General features: G+C 35.8%; 1 protein-coding gene across 1 annotated transcript in view; it reads right to left on the bottom strand.

Moving 5' to 3' along the window:
* Positions 1–23,828, bottom strand: part of LOC138326158 (receptor-type tyrosine-protein phosphatase delta-like) — a 166,093-nt gene that overhangs the window by 83,639 nt on the left and 58,626 nt on the right. Inside the window, exon 8 of the mRNA XM_069272286.1 lies at positions 20,264–20,533. Coding sequence (XP_069128387.1) covers positions 20,264–20,533 — 270 coding nt within the window. The remainder of the gene's footprint in view (positions 1–20,263; positions 20,534–23,828) is intronic.

The raw sequence follows: 23,828 nt of genomic DNA, 5'->3' as shown, positions 1-23,828 counted from the left end.
TAGTGTTCCGGTGATAATTGAAAACCAGAGTGATTACATGATGGCAGGCTGCGCCTCCATAAAAATGGTCTCAGACACTGCTTGCACTTAAATTAAATTATTATTTGTGTTTTTCTTGGATTCTCAAAAACAGCTTCTTCCGAAGGTTATATGTGATGAAATTTGAGGAAGGATTTTTTTTTGGAAAATGTGTTCTACAGTGGCAATATTAAAGGCCATAACGTTTATTAAATGTCCACATTGACCTTGTTGGTAATTAAGGAATGACTACGGACACGGACACGATCAGACCCAGATGAAAATTCTACAACTAAGAAGCATAGAAGTGGAAGATCCAAGTGACTGAAGAGTCAACAACACACTCAAACAGATACAAATAAAGATTTATTTCTCAAGACGATGACCGTACTTTAATTTAAACTTCACCATATTATTATAAGATAATAAAACTGAAAGAAATTGACAGAGACAAGAAAGCCTGAGGTATGAGGGATACCAGTACGCCCCTGTGTGATAACCCAAAACCTACTGTGATAACACTAGATCAGGATGCCCCCTCCAATAAAGATCAGCCTTAATGTTTTTTAAGGCTGCCAATATCCTGTATCAAGTCTTGAAGATGGGCAGCAGATTGGAGGGGACAGCTGAACCCTGTGGTTGGTTGTACAGGACTCCTGTGGGTCCACAGATCACATGACATGATGGTAATTATTCTGTCAGACCCTTCTGTACAAAAGTCAATCTGTCTTGGTGTTTTGTTAAAATAAATCTGACAGTATCGGACAATTGTTTTATAAATCACAATTTGTGAAACCTCCCATAATGACATGCAATATTCCTGTGCAACAAAAATGCATTTTAAATTTGATGGCATGAAACCAGAAGTACAAACTTGTGTCCATCTAGGAATCGGCAGACAAACCAATAATGACCACCATACAATAATGAACTGATAAACCGCTGAGGCCAATATGGTCAAGCCTTGGTCAAGATTTCTATGAAGATGCCAGCTGACCACCAAGTGGTCATTGACATTAGTGGAATGGGTTCACATCTACAACCAGTAATGACATAGACTAGACCATTGATATAAGTTCCTGTCAGTTTCTCTTCGGTTCATTTTGGCCTTGGATGGCCTGGGTTGCTATTGCAACAGCCTGGTCACCCAGGTTACATCACCAAACCCTACCAGGGTCACAGAAACTGTCTAGACTCTAGACGGTGGGGTACATTATACCTCTTGTATGGCTGCTGAAGCTTGATCTCTTATTGACTAATGATTTAATTAAAGCTCGTTAATATTCTCAGTTGGGTAATGATTTGTGTCCACAATTCACATATTATTAGCTAATGGTTGTCAAGGCATGATCTCTCACACATATTTTGTATGAGAATTCTTCACAGAGAATTGACTAATATTTGCTTTAGAATTCTGTCATTGAAGTATACATGTATTAATGTGAACTATTCTCTATAAGACCAATGGTTGCGGTGAGTAATTTTTCCTTCTACATGTGTTAACTCCTATCAGTACAGTACATTCCGTCAATATCTTCTCATTTCTTTCGTAATTCTACATACGATGATATAATATTCTAGTGTAAATCATTACCCTGCTGATACCAGTATGTGATTAAAACTTCAAATGTAGAGAGCAATTCTATTTACTGTGACAATCGTCTTCTGACATGACAAAGTTAATGACAACACAAGAAGATTGCATTCACATGAAACGGTATTTGTGTCTCACAGAAGAAATATAATGCTACTGAAGCTAAGATCACTGAGGGACGCTGAGGGTAAACCATCTAAATGAACAAATGATCTACTTTCTGAATCACCCTAAGGTGCCTCGTCACCAAACCTTTCATTTCCAATCTGCTTACCTGTGCCATTTTTCTCCACAATTACACTAACATTTACATCTGTAGAAACACTGATTACCACGACAACCAATTACCTCCAAAAGGTAGAGAATGGAGAATAAAACCATGCAATGTCTAGTTACCTGGTACTGTCATTGTTATCTCACTACCATCTAAGTAAGAGCTATGCTTTTTTTTTCATTATTTAGAAAACAGAGACGACATTTCTATGGTTTGGGTCTATGTCTTTGTCAATTTATTCCGTGTCGAAATCAAATTGGACCTTCGCAAGCGACATTCTTTTCCAAGCTGTCTCTGTAGGCACCTTGTGTCCATGCCACTCTCTCAATTATTAACCAACATTGGGTTTTTTTGTAACATAGCTCTACATGGAATATTCAACAAACCGCAGGATGAAGACTCCATTGTCATTTCAGTTCACGGAGTACATTTACCGACTTTGTATATGTTTGGACCTAATGGTCAGAATGTCGCTATAAGCCACTCTACAACACTTTTCTCCCCTAGGTGGTATATATGTCTCTCACTGTAAAATTGGATAAAATGACAATATTTTGTACACAGTGTGACACAAAAATCTCCATGAAAGGTACACATAACAGCAGATACCATTTCTGATAAAAATGTCTTTCTATATTGGACCTAACAGCCAGAAGCCATTATTTATGACTATAGCAAATAGGGTTCCAACTGCTCTGCATCAAATAATTTAGTTCTAGAGCAATCAGTCTTACAGTTTGGGAAAAACTAAAAATATACAGTTCAACAAGAGGCTCATAAGGCCTGCAGAAATATTCAACTACAGGGTATTTTTTTTTCTTTTCTTTTTTGAATTAAAGTGTACTTCTTTGATTGTTGAGGTTGATCTTGGAAAAGCAGAATCTGCAGTTATCACTTTACACATAAACGTACATTTTTTATATGAAATGCTTTACAAGACATCTGTAGCATCTATATAGTTAAGAATGCACTAAAGCATGTGTACATCCCTCTCCCCTAGTATAGTCTGTACCTTTAGGCTTGTGTACCTACCTAGACAGACTACAGAAGCCTGGTGCTGGATAACCCCCTCTAGGGACCCAAACCTTCCCTTATCTATACAGTAGAATCTGGCAGATCACAGGGCTCTGATTTCCCAGGAGTTGTATCATCAAACCTACATCCTATCAATGCAATCCAAAGTAAGATACCCCCACAGCCTAATTAAAAAACATGCAGGTATACAGCAGCTAACACTAGTTTGTTTTTTATCTAAAATGTTCTTCTGTAAAGTCCATCTTCATCATTCCTCTTATTTTATGTCCTAATACTACACTGTCCAAGCAGATTTGTTTTATTCTTTGTGTTTTAACTAATTCCCCCTGAAGACACATTTGAACTCTTCCAAGTCAAAGACTGGCAGAGTTTATTTTGAATTTTGAGGGGTGAATGGGTTCACTTCCTGGTTATTTGAAAGTGAACCGTTTCCTGATTCCACACAGGTTAGATTATGCTCTTTGAGTAATGTGTGACCTCCATAAAGGGGACACAACTCTGTCATATTATGATATTTTTGCTGACCTACTTTTTTAATCAATTTTTATTTCAGTTCTATAGCCTCGTTATTTGCTGTAATTACATAGATACATCCCAGAAGAAATTATACAGGAGGCTATAACCTACAATTTGTTGAATTAAGTCACAATCTGATATGCACTGTCAATGAAAGTACCGCATATACGAATTTTGATCAAATTATTGATATTCCAAATGATACACTTTCCGGAAATATTAAATCTTCACTTAATAATTTATCTGGATCAGATGCTATTCTCTCCAGTTTAAAAATTATTTCATAACAATTCATTTATCCTTTTAAAAAGGCATTCGTTGTATAATAAGTTAAATATACAATTTGATATATTTTGGCGATGAAGATTTCCCATGTGTTGAAAAGTTAACGCCCTAATCAATTTCATACCTGACTTTATTGAGATTAGGAACGACCTAATTGACTGTTATCAGATACCCCTTTCCCTATTCCCTATTTCCTTTCGTTATTTATGCCTATAGATCTATTATACCACACAACGATAGGAAGATCAATTCCAACGATAGGAAGATCAATTCTGTTATATTATTTATAAGTATATGAATTTCTCAAAAGCTGAAATTGAACGCTGCTACTGTAATGCTTGAAATAATTGATGCAAATTCCAATTGGAATTTGTCTGCTAGGAATAAAAACATCTTCCTCGTCTCTATGCAATATAAGTTATTAGTTTCTTTCTTTAACGAGACAGAATGTTCCTAAAATCCCTGGGTGGGAAAAACTGAAGGGCACTCGCTGTTTTCAAAAGCTGTAACTTGTAATAATTATAGCTGGTAGGCAGGTCTACAAGTAGAATCGTTTGGCTCCTTGACGAAATGATGTGTACCATCTGTGTCGATTACCTAAATGCGCTCTTTGTTTATTCTGCTAGTTGTTAATGTTAGCAATGTAGGCCAATTTACCTACAAATTTTATGAATGGGGCCTAAATCATGATGAAATACTGTACATTGGGGGCAAATAATTTCCCACAAATGCCCTCAGTTCTGAGAATATACAGAGTTCCTTGGTTACTAGAGTCAGGTGCATCTTTTCATCTGCTAATTGCATCAATTCAAATTGACAAAAAACACAAAATATAAGATATACAGTGACTACATTGTATATAATTTAGAATGATTTTTACCTAAATTTCATCAGCAGGAAACATCAAATTTATTATTTGATGCATATAGGAAAAATTCTTTCCGCCTTCTCTGAGAAATCCGAGAAAATGGGAAATGTACACTACACAATGACACGAATGCTAATTCTCCCATCAAAGCTGAAAGCACAAAGCTTGCCAACTGTATAATTGGCTAATTGATAATTAATTAAGCACAAAATTACTATTTTCTCCATCTAGACAAAGTGGTTGAAGAGGGTAGCTCGTAAATTCCTCCGAATTCTTTCTGCCTTGTACGTGTTTTTCCATGAGTATAGAAACCTACAACTTTGCCAGTGTACCTAAACAATACAAATCACCTTTGCAAGCCAACAACATGGTTACACTTTTTCCAGCTGCTCTCTAAAAACAATATTCCACTCGAAAACAAATTAACTTTATTTACTTTAACACTACAATATTCCACCCTGCTCTTCATGTCGACAGCTTGTGAAGGAGAGGGAAATTCATTATTATTATAACGAAATGAGACCTTTGAAGTTTGCCCGACTGATAGGCAATTCATAACCCCTTTATACTCGTCAATGCAACAAAAAAAACAAAAGTTCGGCTAGATAACCAGGAAGAGTGCAAACTTACAAGTATAGTTAGGTAAACTCTGATAAATAGATATGTATGTTACCTTCTGTGATAGTAATCACTGAAATAAAGATAAATCAGAAATATGTCATAAATAGACAATGAGATCTTGTAAACAAAAACATTGTGGATGAATTATTCCCTCTTTACTCAAAATAAATGAATCAAATTTGCATCAAAAGTATAAACGATTCTTGTGGAACTTGCAGTGCTATTATAAAGTTTGCACGGTTTTTTGCGATTATCTGATGTTAATGTTATGAAGCCTATAGTTTCTCCTCTTGTATTTGTGGAAATTCAAGAACATATACTTGATCCTAGGTCATTTTGAAGAATACCTATATCCAAGAGGAATATCAAGCATTTATCATGTTTCTGTTTTGTGAAAGCAAATTTTTCATGAAATCTCTTATTTTACTGAAAAACACTACAAGTCACTTTAGTTAAATGAAAACTTAGCTAGAATTTAGTTTTACTAGGAGAAGAGTATACATGTGATGGAGATGATACGGTTGAAGTTTTAGTGAATTAAGGAGCCATCCAGGTTTTATCTAGAAACAGACAGTATATAATCATCCCATTACATTAATCCTATAAGTAACTTCCTCTTTTGTTTTGTGTAGATAAAGTTAGGGAGTGATAGAAGATTCACTTGGGAAAATACGATTCTAAGGAATTACTGGCTTAAAACATCACCGTTCACAAACAATAAAATTTCAAATCCCCCCTCCCCATCCAACAAGGAAACAATAATACAATTAGGAGGTAGGTAAAGTTACATGATCAAACTTGACATGAAGAAAGAAAATTTTCTATGAAAAGGCTCATAAACTATATATTTTTTTTATGACAAGGTAAACTATATATTTTGTATGACAAATTTAAAGTGAAGTATATATTTCATATGACACAGTGAACAAAGAAAACATTTCCCACCATTTTCTGATATGGCTGCTGTGAAATAGCCAATCAGAACTACTGATACAAATGAAAAAACAAGCTTTGCAATTAATTCCCCAGAGGTCAGGGGGTTACACATGCAACAGTCAGGGTCTGGTGAGCGTGGCAACACTAATGCCAAAACCAGAGCTATTTTGGGCAGAGCAGCAAACACCATGTGTAAACTTTCTAGATGGGAGTAGGTATGTTAGTGGGACCCCCTGGGTACCACTGCTAAGAGCACAAGCTCCCTTATCTAAAGGGGATAAGGGGCAGATTATCACTGTACAGGGAATCCCTACTTGGGACAGATTACCATCGTAGCCTCACCCCAGGGGAGAGTATGCACTGGTGAACAATCTGGAAATTCTATCAAACTTAAAACACCATGCAGGAAATAAGTACCACATCAGCTCCAGGGTTCTGTCAACAATGTCAAAGATTTTGGTATAGCGATGTTTTCTTTGTCCAAAGAAAATGTGTTTATAGGCCTCAGTGTTAAACAGCCTCTGGAGAAATGTTTGTATACAAATGAATTGATCTTGATTCCATTTTGGTTGTGCCATATTTGCAATTACTTAGGTGAATTGCAAACTTTTACATTTTATACTGTAGTGAAAAAAATAGTCCACTGGGCATTGCATTAAAGAATAAATCTGTTTAATTAATAGGCTCTTGTTTTAATACCGACATCATTTATGTAGAATAAACTTCCTGTTACCATGGTTACATGTCTGGTTGCCATGGCAATATACATCATGGTCACCAATAAATATATGGATGAAAAATATTAAGCGCCCCAGTATATTGTGCTGTTATAGGCATGATGGATGGGGCTTTAGTACAGACAACCTCATGTACTTCACCCACCCTAGCTAATTACTGTTTTCACTGTGGGATTAAAGAAAGCAAACATGGCATCAATCTCTAATTAACTGTATCTAACAACCTCATGTGGCATGTAGGGGTGTTCATTTCTAGTGTTCATTTCTAGGGGTGTGCATTTGTAGTGTTCATTTCTAAGGGTGTTCATTTCTAGGGTTCATTTCTAGGGTGTTCATTTCTAGGGGTGTACATTTCTAGCATTCATTTCTAAAGGTGTACATTTCTAGTGTTCATTTCTAAGGGTGTATATTTCTAGTGTTCATTTCTAAGGGTGTACATTTGTAGTGTTCATTTCTAAGGGTGTACATTTCTAGTGTTCATTTCTAGGGTGTTAAAGGGTGTTCAATTCTAGGGGTGTTAAATTCAAGTGTTCATTTCTAGTGTTCATTTCTAGGGTGTTCATTTCTAGTGGTGTTCATTTCTAGGGTGTTCATTTCTGTTTTTGTTGACTGGGTAAAACATATACATTGTAGATTCAACCTCTGATTTGTCACAGTTCCTGTGTGCAATGTTTATTTGACAAGACAGCAAGGAAATCCTTGGTATTTATCAATAACTTGAGTCAAGAATTGTTTCATATGACGCAAGGATCGAAAAGGGAATAAGCAATTGAACATTTTATCTATTTTTGAAGCTTGGAAATCCCTCCTACCCTGTGGTTGAGTCAAGGCTAGGAGTTTAATATGACACAAATTAACAAAATATTTTCACAAATTAAGTTAAAAACCATACTGTTTCTACTTTTTTGCTAAGTAAACACATAGAAACTCAGGCCTGTTGACTCTGTAAACACACCCTAACATATGGAATCATGCATGTTGACTGGCAATCGCGTGCACGTGTCAAAAAGCACGATTTAGAAAATCCGACTGGGAACGTTTTCAGATGAGCTGAGGATTTAATTTATCTCAAAGATACATACATCACTCAATGCATGAAAACTTAAAATTTAATATCAACATGCCCTCATTATAAATAATGTATTACTATGGTGACAGGTGGTTTCCTGGAGATGCAATAAACATATGTCAATCAATAATAAAGCTATTTGATGAGAGAGGTCAGCTGTATTGGAAATTACCAAAAAGCTTGATGAGAAAATGTAGTGTGAAAGAGAGACTTTTAAATCTATCCTAGTTTCCAAATATTTAAAAAATACCAACCAGTGACTGTGAGAAACAGAGAAATTCCACATTTTTTCAAAATTAACTTTCAAAATTAAATTAATCCTTCAATCAATATTTTGAACTTTCTGTTTCAAAGTCGACCAATCAGAGCAGAGTGTGTCTGTTGCTGAAGCATATCGCCCAATCAAATTTCTTTATCGACATCCCTACATGATACCAGCAATATCAGTTGACAATCTATGTCATCATGAAAGTGTCATGGCTGAAGGCTAGAAATATAATCACTTTCACCGAACGTTTATTGTCGTCAAGGCAATATCGTGTTCATCATAATCGTAATTGAAAGCAAATTTCATACAAAACAGTTAGGATTAGGGTTGAAATTAATTGCTCAAAATCATTCAACCGTGTCCCTGAATTGATGCGATGATCAATAAACCTGTAAGGTTGATGAAAATTGCATGAATGCATGGTTATTCTGGGACGTTTTTTTAGCATGTTTCTGAAAAAAAGGACATTGGCATCATCTATATGGCATCTATCTTTTCTTTGTCAGAAAACAGAGCAAAATAAGACATTAAGAACATGAATAATTCCTAATCAATTTTTTTTTCTCTCTAGATCACAATAGAACTATGAATAACAGTATTAGATTCCGATTACTGAGTGAACTTGCCTCTGGAATAAAGGATAATAAAGAATAGGTGAATAAAGAAAAGGTTGTGTTAATTTGGGTTTAAATATATATAATGCTCTCACACACAGCCTAATTGGACGGTAATGTTATGTATTTAGATCGTGTAGCCCACATACATCTAAACGAACTCCGCAGTTCCGCAGATTTCTGATTAGGAAGCACTGCCATTGTTACACCTGAACGATTTAAATATGACTTTTACACCTGACAGAAAGCTACTTCCATCATCGATCAATACTCCAGAATAGTATTTTATCTATGCTGTCAAACCATCGATTTTTCTGACTACGGATTGTTGCTTCTGCCGTTGTCTGATGATATTGAAATGACTGATTGCTATTGATGGATTGAATGTACCATCGTGCTGTACTGGCGATTTCTAATCAATCAACCGAAACTGATTGGGGTGAGGCATCGAGTACATTTCCTTGTGGGAATCAAAGCATGTATCTGATATAGCAATACAACAAACTCTTCATAAACTAAAAATTTGGATTTTATACAGTTTCAAGTATGATACAGTCCTTTTAAATCAATTTTCAAGTCATTTTATAAGAGAACTATTTCCCTTGATATGAAAATATTTTTTTCTTTTCTCAATAAACTTTCTGATCTGCCTATGTACATAACAGCTTTCGTCACTTCAATAGTAACTTGTTTATACCAGCTACATGTAAACTGAGAAATTCTCTCCTGCTCCTTACGGCCAAGAGAAGAAGTTTATAACTAGATCCTGGAGATATATGACCACAGGCCCCATGCAATCAAGATAAGGCATGTGTTTGTCATCAATACTCATAATCACCCCCCAAGGATGCAGATAGAATGTATTTACATACCGTTATTGAAAAGCCAATCTGATCAAAGTGTTGATGTAGCAATAACGATTAGTGATCTAGTTATCACCTAACCTAATACCTTAATGTGAGGGGTGGGGGGAGGGGAAGGGGGAGGGAAGAGGGGAGAGGGGGTGGATCATTGACCAGACTGAAGGTGTATTAGGGGTGGGGCAGGAGCAGTGACCATGACAGACCACCATTCTGTTGATGGAGATCTGGCTGACTACATTTTGGTCAGCACATAAACAACACATTGAGCCAACATAAACAAGGAACCTTGGGAAAGGAGGTAAACAGGAATATCAGGGTACATGTTGTGGATGGAATTCAAATCATACAAATATCCATGGGAACATACTGGATTTCATAAAGTTGTAATGGTTCTTAGAACTCAAATTTGCCAAGTTATAATCACAAAATTGACTAAGTGATGACTATTGAGAGGGAAACTGATTAAGGGATCTCTATGGAGAAGGAAACTATTTCAATGGTTAGAAATCCCAGAATTTATATACCATTGTACCTCTGATGTCTATACCAGCTGTGTCTCATTTTCAGACCCAGTTTTGGATGAATTTGATGCCAAATATTGCAACTCCCCGGAGCTTTGTTAACGAGACGGTCATTAAATTTGAGGTTGACATTTCACAATTCCATAATGGAAGCAATCAGAAATATGTTTTTCTCTCACAAGAATAACCTTTATAGTAATTCACGATAAAAGAACTACATGTACTATTGAATATGGGTATAACAGTCTATATTAGACCATGTATTTCATAATAAACACAATCAGAACCTGATGGCAACTCACGGTGATGAAATCTGAACAAGGGAGGTCTTAGTATCAAACATATATCAAGTGGTCGTCCTTTCCAATTTAAGTTTAATCCATCACATAGAGAGTTCAAATCCCCCAACCCATGTCTACTGTTCTATAAATATGGTAGACCTTTTCACCTAAACGGCGATTGCAGCAGTCAAATCAGTTCATGTCATAACTCAATGAACAGAACAGAAAGTTCTACGTTTATTTTCGCAAAGGGACATCAGTCATACCTTCTGTCTTTTATTCATTCATTGCAGGTACCACTAATCTTCAGAAACATAGATATTTCTATACTTTAAGAAGTACAATTGGAGATCCCTTTACTTGAAAGCATTCGGAGACCTCTTACTTTAAACTTTTCTCCCTTACTAAATGCAATTCAGAATATGTAATTGAAATGTGATGTAAAAATATTTCAAACCTTCTAATTTCTGATATCTAAGTATTGCTACATCATGAAATTGAAAACACCGTCTCAATTAAAAATAATATGTGATTTGAATGACTGAATTCATTTCATTAAAGAAAAACACAGCTGCATAAAATTCCAAATTCACCAAATTAGCAGGCAAAAGTTTTTTTCATTAAATTTGTTAATTTGAATTTATTAATGCAGTAACCCAATCAGATTAATTATGCATGTATTGCGCTAATTGTTCTAATTGTGTATTATGGCCAAAGAGCCCTAGCTTCCATGCTACAAATTGGCTCAGGCCACTCAATTTTCAAAACACTGTCTTTAGTCATTAGTGTCAAAATGAACCGTAGAAACAACAAAAAATCATACTATGTGCTAATAATCTGAGTACTAAATTTTCATTCCATGTCAGCCATACACCGGGGATCTAAACGTCATCGGGGATCGGAAACATTCGTGCAAGGTGATGGAAACCGTTAGAGCATGGACCCAGCGGGTGTTTTGTCAATTTGACGCCTTCTATCTAATCAAGCTCCAAGAAGCACATGACCATTTACAGTAACAATGACCATTGTCTTACAAAAACACAAAATTCTATGTTTGACGATGAAGGTTTATAAAATCCAAACTTTAAACATTGATAACATCACACTTTTATATGAAGCCTAAAAGTCTTGTGGTAGTAATCAATTTTCTATTTTTTTTTTCCTTCCGTGATAGCTTATAATTTCTAATTTATTTTTTTTCTTGATAAAAAAATCAATGGCAAGATTCAGTTGTTATTCATTTCTTCTCCTTTATAAACATCGATAAACATTTAACCTTACTTCTAACGACCAATAGAACTAGAATCTCCAATCAAATCTAATGACAACAACTAAATCAAATTGTTCAAATGCCATAGCAACTGGAATCTGTATCCACCAAATGGGACAACTAACTACAATTAGCTGGTATTCTAGCTCCACTTCTTACAAATTGATCTTCTGAAACTATAAAAATAGCTGAATCTTTTTTTTATTATCTTTTATATATGGGCACTTCAATGATACTGTTAACTGCACTGTGAACGTGTTTCTGGCAAAAATGACAAATGTATACCCTTTTACCATGTATATTAACCTCGAAAATAAAAGAATATGTGTGACATTTTCTCACACACTCTTGGACCAAAAACATCAATTTATTATAAGTTCTCAGAAAAGAAAGAATTCCTGCTCAAATTATTTCAAAAGCAAAATTTCATTTAAAGGGGTAATATAGAAATTAAGATTAAAATCTCAATGTCTATTTTGCAGACAAAAAATGTTCAAGGAAAACTGTATTTGGAATTTGAATATGATCAGTTCTTGAGTTGAGTATTTGTTTCATTATAAAAGCATTAGAATCTTCTGATATGAAATGAAAAGATTAAAACGGTAGTCAAGATGCAGATGAGATGAGTATCTAAAACGAATCTTTGAGCCTTTAACAGTAGGGGTACAAAATAGAAGGCACATGATAACCATCTGTATATGGTAGCTCTGCTGGAGAACCCTAGTCCGTTACCATGGCAATGAAGAATGATATTAGAAAGTTAATATCAATAAGAGGATAAATTTCAGATATAAACTCTGCGAAATAGTACTTGACAACAAATCAGAGAGTCTATTTCACACCAGCTTCTCCTTTTAAAATCTTCCTCTTTCTTTGATTTTTTTAACTGATACACACTTCTGAGATCAACTTGATTCATGATTTACAAACAGATTTTCAAAAGCCTTCCACGCACTTAAGAAGTCTCTGCACATATTTTATGTGTTATAGAGTGATTTTACATGAGAACAGGTGCTTGAGTTTACAAGACTATCTTATTTCACAGAGACAATATATCAGATATAATCATGCTTGACCCCAAATGTCCTCAACTCTTTAAAGGCCAAGCCATTTCCTTTTTTCACCCTAAGCCATTGTTTATGACCTGTTAATCTTATGGTTGAAGTTCAAGATTGATTGTCCGTTTTGAAAGCTTATGTCTGTTCCCCCCCCCCCCCCTTTATTCCGAAAATTTAATGATCTCCCAAAAAATTCAAGTTGATTGTCCGCTGAAAGCTTATATCCCCCCCCCCCCTCTCTGAAAGTTTAATGTTCTTCCAAAAAGTTCATGTTTGATTGTCCGTTGAAAGCATATGTCTCCCCCCTCTTCCCTACAAAACTTTAATGATCTTCCAAATTCAGAACAAAGGTCTATAATGCCTGTTGATTTCAGGGCAATGCTATCATCTTTCTGTACGACTTCCTGTCAAAGACCTGCTGTGTGTGACAAAAACAGGATGCTGAGGACTTTAAGTGGAACAGCCCACCATGCCAGACATCCGTTTATTTGGGGAAAAGTACCCATGAACCAAAATTTCCACGTTCATCACCCTTTTGTAGTCAGATTTCCATTTTATGAGCAGAAAATATAAAATTGTACACTTGAAATGCTGCAACTGTTTTATGCACCTCTTTATAGGCAGATAGTAATTTCCCAAGTGTCAAAGACATATGATAAACAAAGCACCTTCAACACATGCCATCTTCTAAAGTTCCTTCATAGCTTTTCCGATTCTTGCACCAATTTGAACAACACTCAATGATTTTATCAGATGGAACTGGAATTCTTGCAATTTGAAAAATATGATGAACACTGTTTTCCAAAATAGATAAATCAGAACATCATAAACTTTCTAACCAACTGGCCACCATGCATGAAGACACATTTAACCAATGGCGTGAACATTACAGACAAAGGCAATCCATCTGATAGCCAAATTCTATATAAACCTTCAAGATATACTTATTCACTACCTCACAAATTGCAAATAAGCGACAATTCTGACATTAGTATGAACTATTGGCCGCCATTTGGGAGTCGGGAATCGTGTTATGAATGGTCAAAAGTATTGTCTGTGACGTCTGCAAAGAATTACTCAGTAATAACTTGACATAAAGGGTTGCTGGATGGCAGATAAATAATTTTTATAGATAAAATGATCTGAGCTCTTCAACACTTTCGTGGTTGTTGAATCACAAATCAAGTTAATGATGGTTTTCTGAAATGGACACCGGCCTTAAAAAAACCCTGACCTTGCCCAGTAGATTTATGTCACACAAAATGATGTACAGGGGTAATATCACCAGAAACATGACTTACTACCAGTCCAAAAATAATAACCTGGAGGTTCCCATCTACAGAGGGTGATAGATCATGTACCTATCTAGGTGGGGGATATATGGCTTGAATGGTAAATCATGAACATCTTAGGGTGGTTCTACTTCAACAGTACTTAATGTTTGACTCTTTGTAGCAATATAAACCAAGATCACGAGAGTTGAGATTCATGAGATGGTAAAAAAGGCAGCAATGACGTCATTATGACAGTAAGGCCAATAAGATTTGCATTTGATGAAATTTACATTAAAACTCAAACAAAAGAATGCCTCCACTTGTCATACTGAGTAGCGTAAAAAGCAAGCAAGAATATTCTAATTAATATCCTTCAAATATCTCACTGTTTTAGAATGGAATTCAGACCACAGACATAAATGGTTGTGTGGTTGTAAAATGTAATTGGTGGGTATGTGTGTTATCCAAAACCTCAGGTGTTGGGGTTCAAAAGGTCAAAGGAAAATTGGTGGACTAATTCTTTCAAGGAAAGCACATTCACATGCAAGTTAAAGGAATGCTAGACCTGAGAACAATATTTGGATTGTAAAAAGAGGAAAGTGTGGTAAATACAGATGGTCCAGGGGGTTGGGAGATGGGGGAGGAGGAAGGGGGTTGGGGGTGGTGGGTGGTGGGTGGGGGGTGGGGGGTGGGTGGAGGTGATGACCATCATACTTAGCACTACATGTAGCAGAAGTATGCAGAATGTTGTATGCACTACAAATTAACCTGGCCTGGCTCCAAAGTACTCACAGCCATAACATGGCCGCTTCACTAATTAACAGTTAATGATTAGCTCCCATGTGGACTGACCAGGGCCCCCACTGCTCTTCATCTCCCCCCCCCCCCATACACTTAGTGGGACTACTATCACTGACTATCCCACATCTACTGGGCCAGAATCAAGATCTGATTCTTTCACCTAAGATTACACATCATAAAACATTAAAGCCTTTTCTATTTGTGAAAACTTTGAAAGTACTTTAAGTACTCCTGGGTATCTACCTGGCCACAACGATGTAAACAAGTTCATTTATACCATATTATTTATGCCATATCTATTCTAAATGGATTCCTTTGGAATCCCCATATCACACCTCTTAGGGGTCAGAGGTCATACCACTCTCCCTCACAGCTGGATCTGGAGAAGGGCCATCTGAGAGGGGCCATGAACTATAGCCCTTTCAACATTCCCTCTCATCATGACTAACAGGTCCTAAGTACTCAGCAATGTATGAACACCAGTTCTGGGTGAGTAAGACCAAGAAGGGAGGTTTAATGGCCGTTTGATAGAGAAATGAAGGTTAGGGGTGGAGTAAAGGATATAGGAGAGGAGGTAAAAGACAGGGGAGGGGCAGAGGAAAGGGCTGGGACAGAAAATGGCTGAAAGACGGGGTGGATGGTGATGGGAAGTTGAACAGAGGGAAAGGCTAAACAAGGAATAATTTGCCCATTTTGTGGGATAAGGGATATCAAATAGAATAAAGAAGAACAATTAAACAAAGTGATGCATGTCTGCTTCCTCATTATAGAATAGATGAGATGGAAGGATCAGGGGATATGGGTAAAAATCACAAGCATGTGTTGAAGGAATTAAACGCTTGGTATGGTATTTTAACAAAGGGGACTCTTATTAATAACAGAATGCTGATGATTTAAAGGAATGATGAACAATAGCGTTTTTTTGCCATTGCTCTATAGAAACCCATTTCACATTACCAAGACCAGCAACACCAGGTTTTGATATGACTGTAGGGAATTCCAAAGCCTTCACACCACCAGGCAAAGCATTATATAATGAAAAGCAACATTCTCATCATGATGGATCTTTGAAAACACAGATGTTTGGATATGGAACATATTGGAACCCAAGGAGCCCTAGATCTACAGATATGTCATAATCTAGTGTGGAAATTACTTTCACCTCAGTTTTCTCATATATCTTCAACTCCCATCTTTGCACTATCTGAGCTATTTCTTGTATTTTTTCCCCTTTTCCTTTCTTAGTCTATCTGTTACTTTTCTTCCATCCATTAATATCACTTTTGTGACGCCCATTTCTTCCTTCACAATTCTCATAGCACTTTCGCTACATCCAAACAAATCTTTCCTTCCTTTTTCAAAAATCTTCCCCTTCCCCATTTGCCTTTTTTATTTCTCATTCTGCGTCTCTTTCCATATAATTTGTCTTTCCATTTTTTGTCCCCTCTCAAATTCCCTTCCACCAAATTTCTTTTCCACCCCTCATGCCTGAGATAACTTTTCTTTGCTAACTGTCATACAATATCGAAAACTTGACATTTGTAACAATATAGCTATATATCACATTAATATCAATTTTCCAAATATTAATTCATTTTTATGTTACATGTATCCAGTTGAGGAAAGTATCCTTGCTTTATGAAACATTAGAATGATGTCTTTGCTTGGTATACGTTATCATTTATCAAATCCCACCGGTACATTTGCCGGTTTCTGGCTCGCCTGTCATATTTCTACTTTCAGCAATATTTGATACGATTGATGACAACTGTGCCGTATGAAACATGATGAGAAGATTCTGTGCTAGCACTCCTCCGAGACAAACATGGATAGAAACCTTTTTTTAATTTCGTATTATCGTTGTTGCGATCACAATCGGTCCCTATGTAGCTGAAGTAATTACCACGTATTGTCGTTTGTGTAAATATCTGCCCATGCATGCAATTTGACTACAACCGTGTGTTTTCCCTCCTCTATATGGGAAATAAACGGTAGGTTAGATGTCGCTATATTGATTAAACATATTTCTGTGGATGTATATTTTGAGATCAGCTCAGTATGGAAATGACCAAAAGATATCTACTATAATTCTATAAATGAAACAAATACTTTGAACAAATTGTTTTTATCTTCAGTAGGTTTAGCTGTAAAAATACAACCATTTTTATCTTGGTCTAGATAGGATGTTTGAACTTTGATCAGGCACGTGACTCTAATTAAGTTACAGTAAAAGTCTATCTAATTAATTAAAGGGATAGCAGTAACGATCTTGTTTTTGCATGCATTTGTAGGAACATCAATTAGCATTATAAATGCAGTCAAACCTGTCTATAAAGACCACGTAAGACACAAGGTAAAATTTGTCTTAATAACCAAGTGTTCTTTTGTCTCAATTAATTGAAATTACCCAATCAAGGCTAACAATGAAAGTGGTCTTATTAAGCAGGTGGTCTTTACATAGAGGTGGTCCTTAATGCAGTTTTATTGTGTATAGTTTTCATAGTTTGATTGTGCATTATGACCATTAACAGTGATTTCAGTAGATATACTAAATCTATAATTTGATTGACCCGTGAAGAGTCAGACATACTGTTGGTAAGTGCACCGTTTTTCGCCGCGTGAACTGAAGTGAATTCCACCTGTAGGATAATTCATTATTGATCGTGTATAGTCATTAGTACTAGTCTGCAGAACGGTGCCAAAATGGTGAATTTTCTCTCACATTCAACCATTCTCACAGTCGTTGCAGTTTTTAGAAACAGAAATGCATCATCAAAACAGAGTCAGCAATCTGCCTGGTTACTGTTCACCCACACTTCTGGCTTTTAACACCAGAGAATCACTCATTTTAATATTGTAATAAATTTTGTTATTTGTGTTTTTTCCTTCTAAAAGCAATTTCATTTAAAGACAAATTAAACATGGCTGCCATGGAATTAATTTTTTGTTACTTTTTTCTTTCTTTTATTGTGTAAAAAACCTCAAAAGGAGTGTTGGAGTAAATGATTAAAGAATGTTGGAAATAATCTGGAAAACTATAAATCAGTATTTTTTTCGTTTATAAAAAATTGAATTACAAACCCATTTCTCCTGTGATCACTTCGACTGGTATACTTCTTGGGGAAATTCCCCCATCTCCAAGAGAGGCTACTTGAAACACGTAACGGGTTCCAGGTTGTAAGCGATCAATCACTTTTTCATTCCGTCGGATTTTTGACAATTCAATGAATCCACCAATTTCATCTTTAACCTTGTAATAAATGGTAAACGACTTCACAAGCCGACTTGGTCCATCAGTATTCCATTGTAAACGCACAGAGGTTTCCGTAACGTTGTTCGCCACTAAATTAGTCGGAGTTGGTGGGAAAGCAGCATTAGATTCATGTATGAAACCGGACACAAAAAGAACCAACATAAAACGGCTTGACCAAACCTTTGTTGTCATTTTGGTATGGAAATGATCCATTACATATATATATATAGATCCTGTGTGGTGACGTGAACCGGACAATCAGTCCATATTGTGACAATCCTGGCTGTATCACGTTATAATTAATCCAGTGTTGTATGTATCCATCACATTTCACCTACTCATGTAGTAATATCTAAAATCCCTGGACAGGTTTCTCAGTGGTTAAACATCCAACAAGGCCCACAACATAACCACACTACACTGAACAGCTCAGCCTCAGTATAAACATTGTACACACACTGACACAGGTAACTCCTACAGTGAATATTTCATTGGCTTTACAGTAGGGCAGCAGACATTGTACTGCTGTGTCCCTCCGGCTGTGTCCCTCCCAACTCTGACAGTATTTACTCTATCTATACTATGGCCACAGGCTGTTGGCATCACATTTCATTCAGCAGTCTTTTTCTCCATCATCTAACACTGAGGGAGGATGTACTCCAGTCATGTGACCAAAACAACACTATTTCATTGGCTGCAAGTTTTGGTACAGTTTGAGAAGGGGATCAAACTCTGTGTGGTGTGTGTGAGGAAAGCCCCTATCTTGTATCCATGGTAACGCATCATGCTGACTTACTCCCGAGAGTCCTGTTATATAGTAAAACCTATAGGGCTCTTCTAGGATTAGGGGACTTTTTAGCTTATTAATATGGAAGATATTTTGAAATCTTTCACAACATGCTGCATGTATTTATGTACAGTGTTGGGGTACAGGTGTATAAGTTGTTGTCTGGGCGACTCATCAGCTGGTTCCCAGTTAAATGTCTTACTCCTCTAGAACACACCTATCTCTGTATCTCCAGAGGCAATCAGTAAACTGATAACAGCCTAAAACAGCGCTCCATAAATATAGACCTACACCTGATAAGGGATTCAAATGGGAAAACTGAAACCCTCAAAAACCTGCCGGTTTCAATCAAAAAAACAACTTCAGCAAACTTTGGACTTGGTTAGAGATGGAGAAGATGGTGCCGTGGCAGACAGGCTCAGTCCCTAATGGTGAAACCTGCTTCGGAGGATTCCTCATTAATCTCCCCTTCTCCACAGTTTCATCAACTTATACTTCAAAACATGTTCTTATCAACATTCTGCTCCATGTTCATCCCGTAATTTTCAATTTTACAGTTATACTCCAATCATTTAGGTGGAACCCATGCTTATCTCATTACAGATTTTGCCAGATAGTGTGAATATCTCTATTTCTTCCTTGGGAGAGAAAGATGCACGTATACATGTTCTATGATATATTTAGATTTTTCCCCAGAACAGTATATCTCAGATATAACTGGAATAATTTTTCAGTGAAGTATAATTGATGTATATATATTGAGTTCTACTGAAAATCATAAAACTGACCTCGAAAAGGCATTTACATTAAGATTTCATTGACACTTCCAATCGTTATTTATAATTAATCTACCTAATAAGTGGTGGGAGAAATTAATACAACTGAATACATGTACCAGTAATTTACTTCTTAAAACAATCTGGCCAGAAGGTATATCTGACACCAAGTTTATTGTAAAAGCTTTGGTAGACATGGATTTTGTTCTGGTTTGCTCCACAAATAACATCGATCAACAACAAAACTTTCCCATAACCTTTGGATCAGCTATTTTCTTTTAGAAGATTCACAATTTTATTAACATTAATATTAATGCTTGACAATTACATAATAAACCAATTAACTGACATAATTAAAATCTGATATTGATTTAAAGAAAAAGCCAATACAATTGTTATGGGAACACTATAAATTTCAAAAGAGTTATAAATACGATTTCATCAGTTATTGTGATTCTCCAAGGAATGCTAGAGAACGGATGATATATGGTGAACAAGGGAGTTAACTCCAATGTTCTATAAATACATAAACAATGACACTGACCTTTGACCTTGACCATAGCCACTGCCTCAATGTTTCCCAGGTCAGAAGAGGCCACACAAGTGTAGTTCTTGGTTTCAGAGACATTGGTAAGGTGTAACACATTTTTGCCGATGCTGACTTCATCTTCGGAGCTAAGTTCAAAAGGTCCGTCTCTCCATTTGACTACTGGCATAGGTGAACCAATCGCCACGCAGGTAAGGTTTACGCTCTTGTATGGATCGACCTCTATGTTTTCTGGCGGAATTGTAAAATGAGGGGGAACTCTTCTCACTGGAAAACAAAAAAAAATCATGTTCTTATTTAAACTGACCAATGAGATAAATATAATAATGCATCTTTTATTTTATGTTTTTGTGATCAATCTAGATTTGTATTACAACATTATCTGCACTCCCTATGCAGGTCCCCAGGGAAAAAGCATGAAAATGATAACATCTGTTGTGACGAAATGTCAACACAATCAGCATTTTAAGTGAATTGATACTACTCAAGCAATTTATGAATTCGAATGTCAATGTTTCTGCCCTTACAACCAAATAAATAACATGTAAAAAATATTGTATTTATTTCAAATAAGCATGTAAAATTCTTTTGCTTAATAAATAATTAAAAAAAACCCAAAAAACCATTTTGTGCAGTGTGTGAGTTTAGTGTGTTTTAGCAGTAGGGACCTGGGTGGTCGGAAGGTGGCGGAGGGGGACAGATTATTTATAGCTTGTCATGAAATCAACAACTCAAGGACTATTATAGGACAAGTTTAAAACAGCTGCATTTGGTATGCATTTTACAGCACTGTATAGGAGGCTGTACTTAACAAGGGCGAGTAAAAAGTTCATTGTCAGCGTCAGCAACTTGTTTTCAGTAAAACTTTGATTCTTTATGTTATTTAAAGTGAATAGTCGGGCAAGGATGGCTAAAATCGGTAAAAATGGTGTGAATGTATCCAGTATAATTTCTTATGGAATAGAAAAATAAACTTTCTCGTCAAAATCTGTCTGCGTACGTAGAAAATAATTTTAAATATAGGAATCCTTAAACGTCCTCCCGGCTGACTATGTCCGTGGTTACATTTCCACACAGCCTCGCTTTCAATGCTTTCAACTTTTCTTTATTTCAATGGTCAAAATTGGGAAACGTAAGCAGAACTTGACCGTCGTATTAATATGTGAGAAGTTTTGGAAGGTCAATGAACGCATTTAGACTGGTTTTCTTTGCCTGACTATTCACTTTAAGTTTTTTATTTGAATTTTTTTTTTTTTTTATTCATTTTGCAATTGATCTTTTACCTTTGCCACAAAATCAGGAGGGGAAGTAGTGTTTCCTATGTGTGTCCTAGCTGTCCTATCCTATCCCTTCATGTCTTACTTGGATATATGGAGGTAAGGACAGATATTTCTAATCTTGATTTAAAATAAACCCCCTCCCCCTCTAAAAAACAAATTCCCACTTTGATCTATTATTGTCTGTTAAGTAAAATTACTACTTGCTCCCCAGACCCAAAATGTCAGTCCCATCTGTAATGATACTAATTCTAACCAACAAGAGACGCCATTATCACAGGTTAACTGTATCAGACAGCGATTCTTCTTCTCTTTAAGGAAACCTGTATCCAAGTATGGAGCAACGACCAATTCTAATGCTTTCTTCCAAAAACGATTTCTCTCTCTCCATTCATGGTAACATTTACTTCTGCGGTCTAATAGAGCTCATCTGTTTCAGTCTGTGTACATAGGTGATTTCTGTGTACACTGCCCCATAGAGTAATGGTCAGTGGCACAAATTAACTTTTATCAGAATGGTGGAAAATTGGCAGGGAGGTCAATTTGTGGTCAAAACCATGTGAAACCCTGTTTTTCAGTATTGGTAAAGAGCAATGACTCCAATATTGTCAAGTGAAGGAGAAAGTGGACCCAGGGGGTTGGGGATGGAGGGGTGGGGATTGAGGGGGAGGAATCTTCAGGAATGGGAGTTTTAACTGTCCCTTTTCATTTTTGTATCAGATTATCTCCCTTTAATTTTTGACATTAAGCACAGAGAAAAAATTATAATGCTAAATTAATTATATCTATAATTTCAAATCTCAAAATATCTTGATGTCGAGTGAGTATGAACTTAGTTTATTTTGCGATACATATGTAAATTGTCACTTTTTGCAACAAGATTTGAAACTTGTGGATTTTTTATCATAGTTATAGTATAACATATGAATAATGACAAATTTTTTTCTACTATGTTTCTTCAAAATTTATAATTTGTTTCAAAACGTTTCCAACTGCTGAACATGCACTGATAAGGTTATTTAGTAAAATTTCACTGGGGTGTTACTTTGTTGGTGAAGGGATTCAACGAATCTCAAGTTAATTGTAGCTGGTACATTATTATTACGGGGTTGGGGAGAGCGATTCTAGCTCACAATTTATTAAATTGAAATTACAATAGTTTTAGTTAATGTTAAAAACAACAGTGAAATTAATTGTTTAAATAACAATAGTGACATTCACACACTACTACATGCCAAACACAGGAAAATCAGGTGGAGTTCATCTCATAATAGTTAGTGGTTTTTTATCAAAATAATTCATTTAAAAAAAAAAATCGAAATGAATTACCTCTAATAGCTTAATTTGCATAATAAATGATTTGTTGGATTTCTATATCAGCATAAGACAAAGAAACACTTATTTTGATGTAAATATCGACTATGAATATTTGATATGGACCATCAGATTATGGACAGTTAATATCATACAAATGCTGGTACAAACATATCCATTGTGATACTCAAAGACGAACATCTCTGAAAAATTAACAAAGAAACAGACATTTTTATCACACATATTGGTCCGTCCATACTAGATTTATATTTGGTTATCTCCGTCAGAGAGATTCGGAGAGATTCACCTTACCTGTAATAATGATCTAACCTAACGGCCTAGATTTATAGGTGCCGAGAGCTCCGACAATTTGCCAAGAGGCTGACAGACCCGGACTCTTTATCATCAAACGCAGAATAACACAGGTAATAAACCCCTCATAAAACGATAACTAAAACCTTGTATATATTGTCCGTTATCTGTGAACTGTATCTCATTACCTAGATTGTATGTGTTTTGACATGACAATGTTCTCTAAGGCAGACGTTTCCAATATCTGACGCTGCAGCTATGGCCTAAAAATGGCTTCTTTTTCATAAGAGGTTCATTTCTTTCCAATGGCTCGATATAAAATAACAACCAAAGGTGTTGTGTATCTTTTTTAATCCTTAAGTAGATATTTTTTAAAATTTTTTCCAAACTTTAACATTTATGAAAAGAAATGTTATTTACTTAATCAATCTGATTTGATGTCAACATGACAACCATTCTTCATTCTCGAAAAGACAATAATGTTCAATATTAATTTATTTAACTTGCAAAAATACCTTAAGTAAAGAAAGAAACACATCCAGTAAATTCATATCTATTTGAGAAATATATACAGCAATGTTTGAAAAACCATAGTAAAAAACCAAGAACCCAGAAAAAGTTTGAAGATTACAGGTTGACATTTCTGATTGTCAAAAATA

This window comes from Argopecten irradians, chromosome 6 (genome assembly GCF_041381155.1).
Source record: "Argopecten irradians isolate NY chromosome 6, Ai_NY, whole genome shotgun sequence".
In the NCBI taxonomy this organism is placed as follows: Eukaryota; Metazoa; Mollusca; class Bivalvia; order Pectinida; family Pectinidae; genus Argopecten; species Argopecten irradians.
Note: the sequence above shows the minus strand (reverse complement) of the source record. Positions and strands in the feature narration are given on the sequence as shown.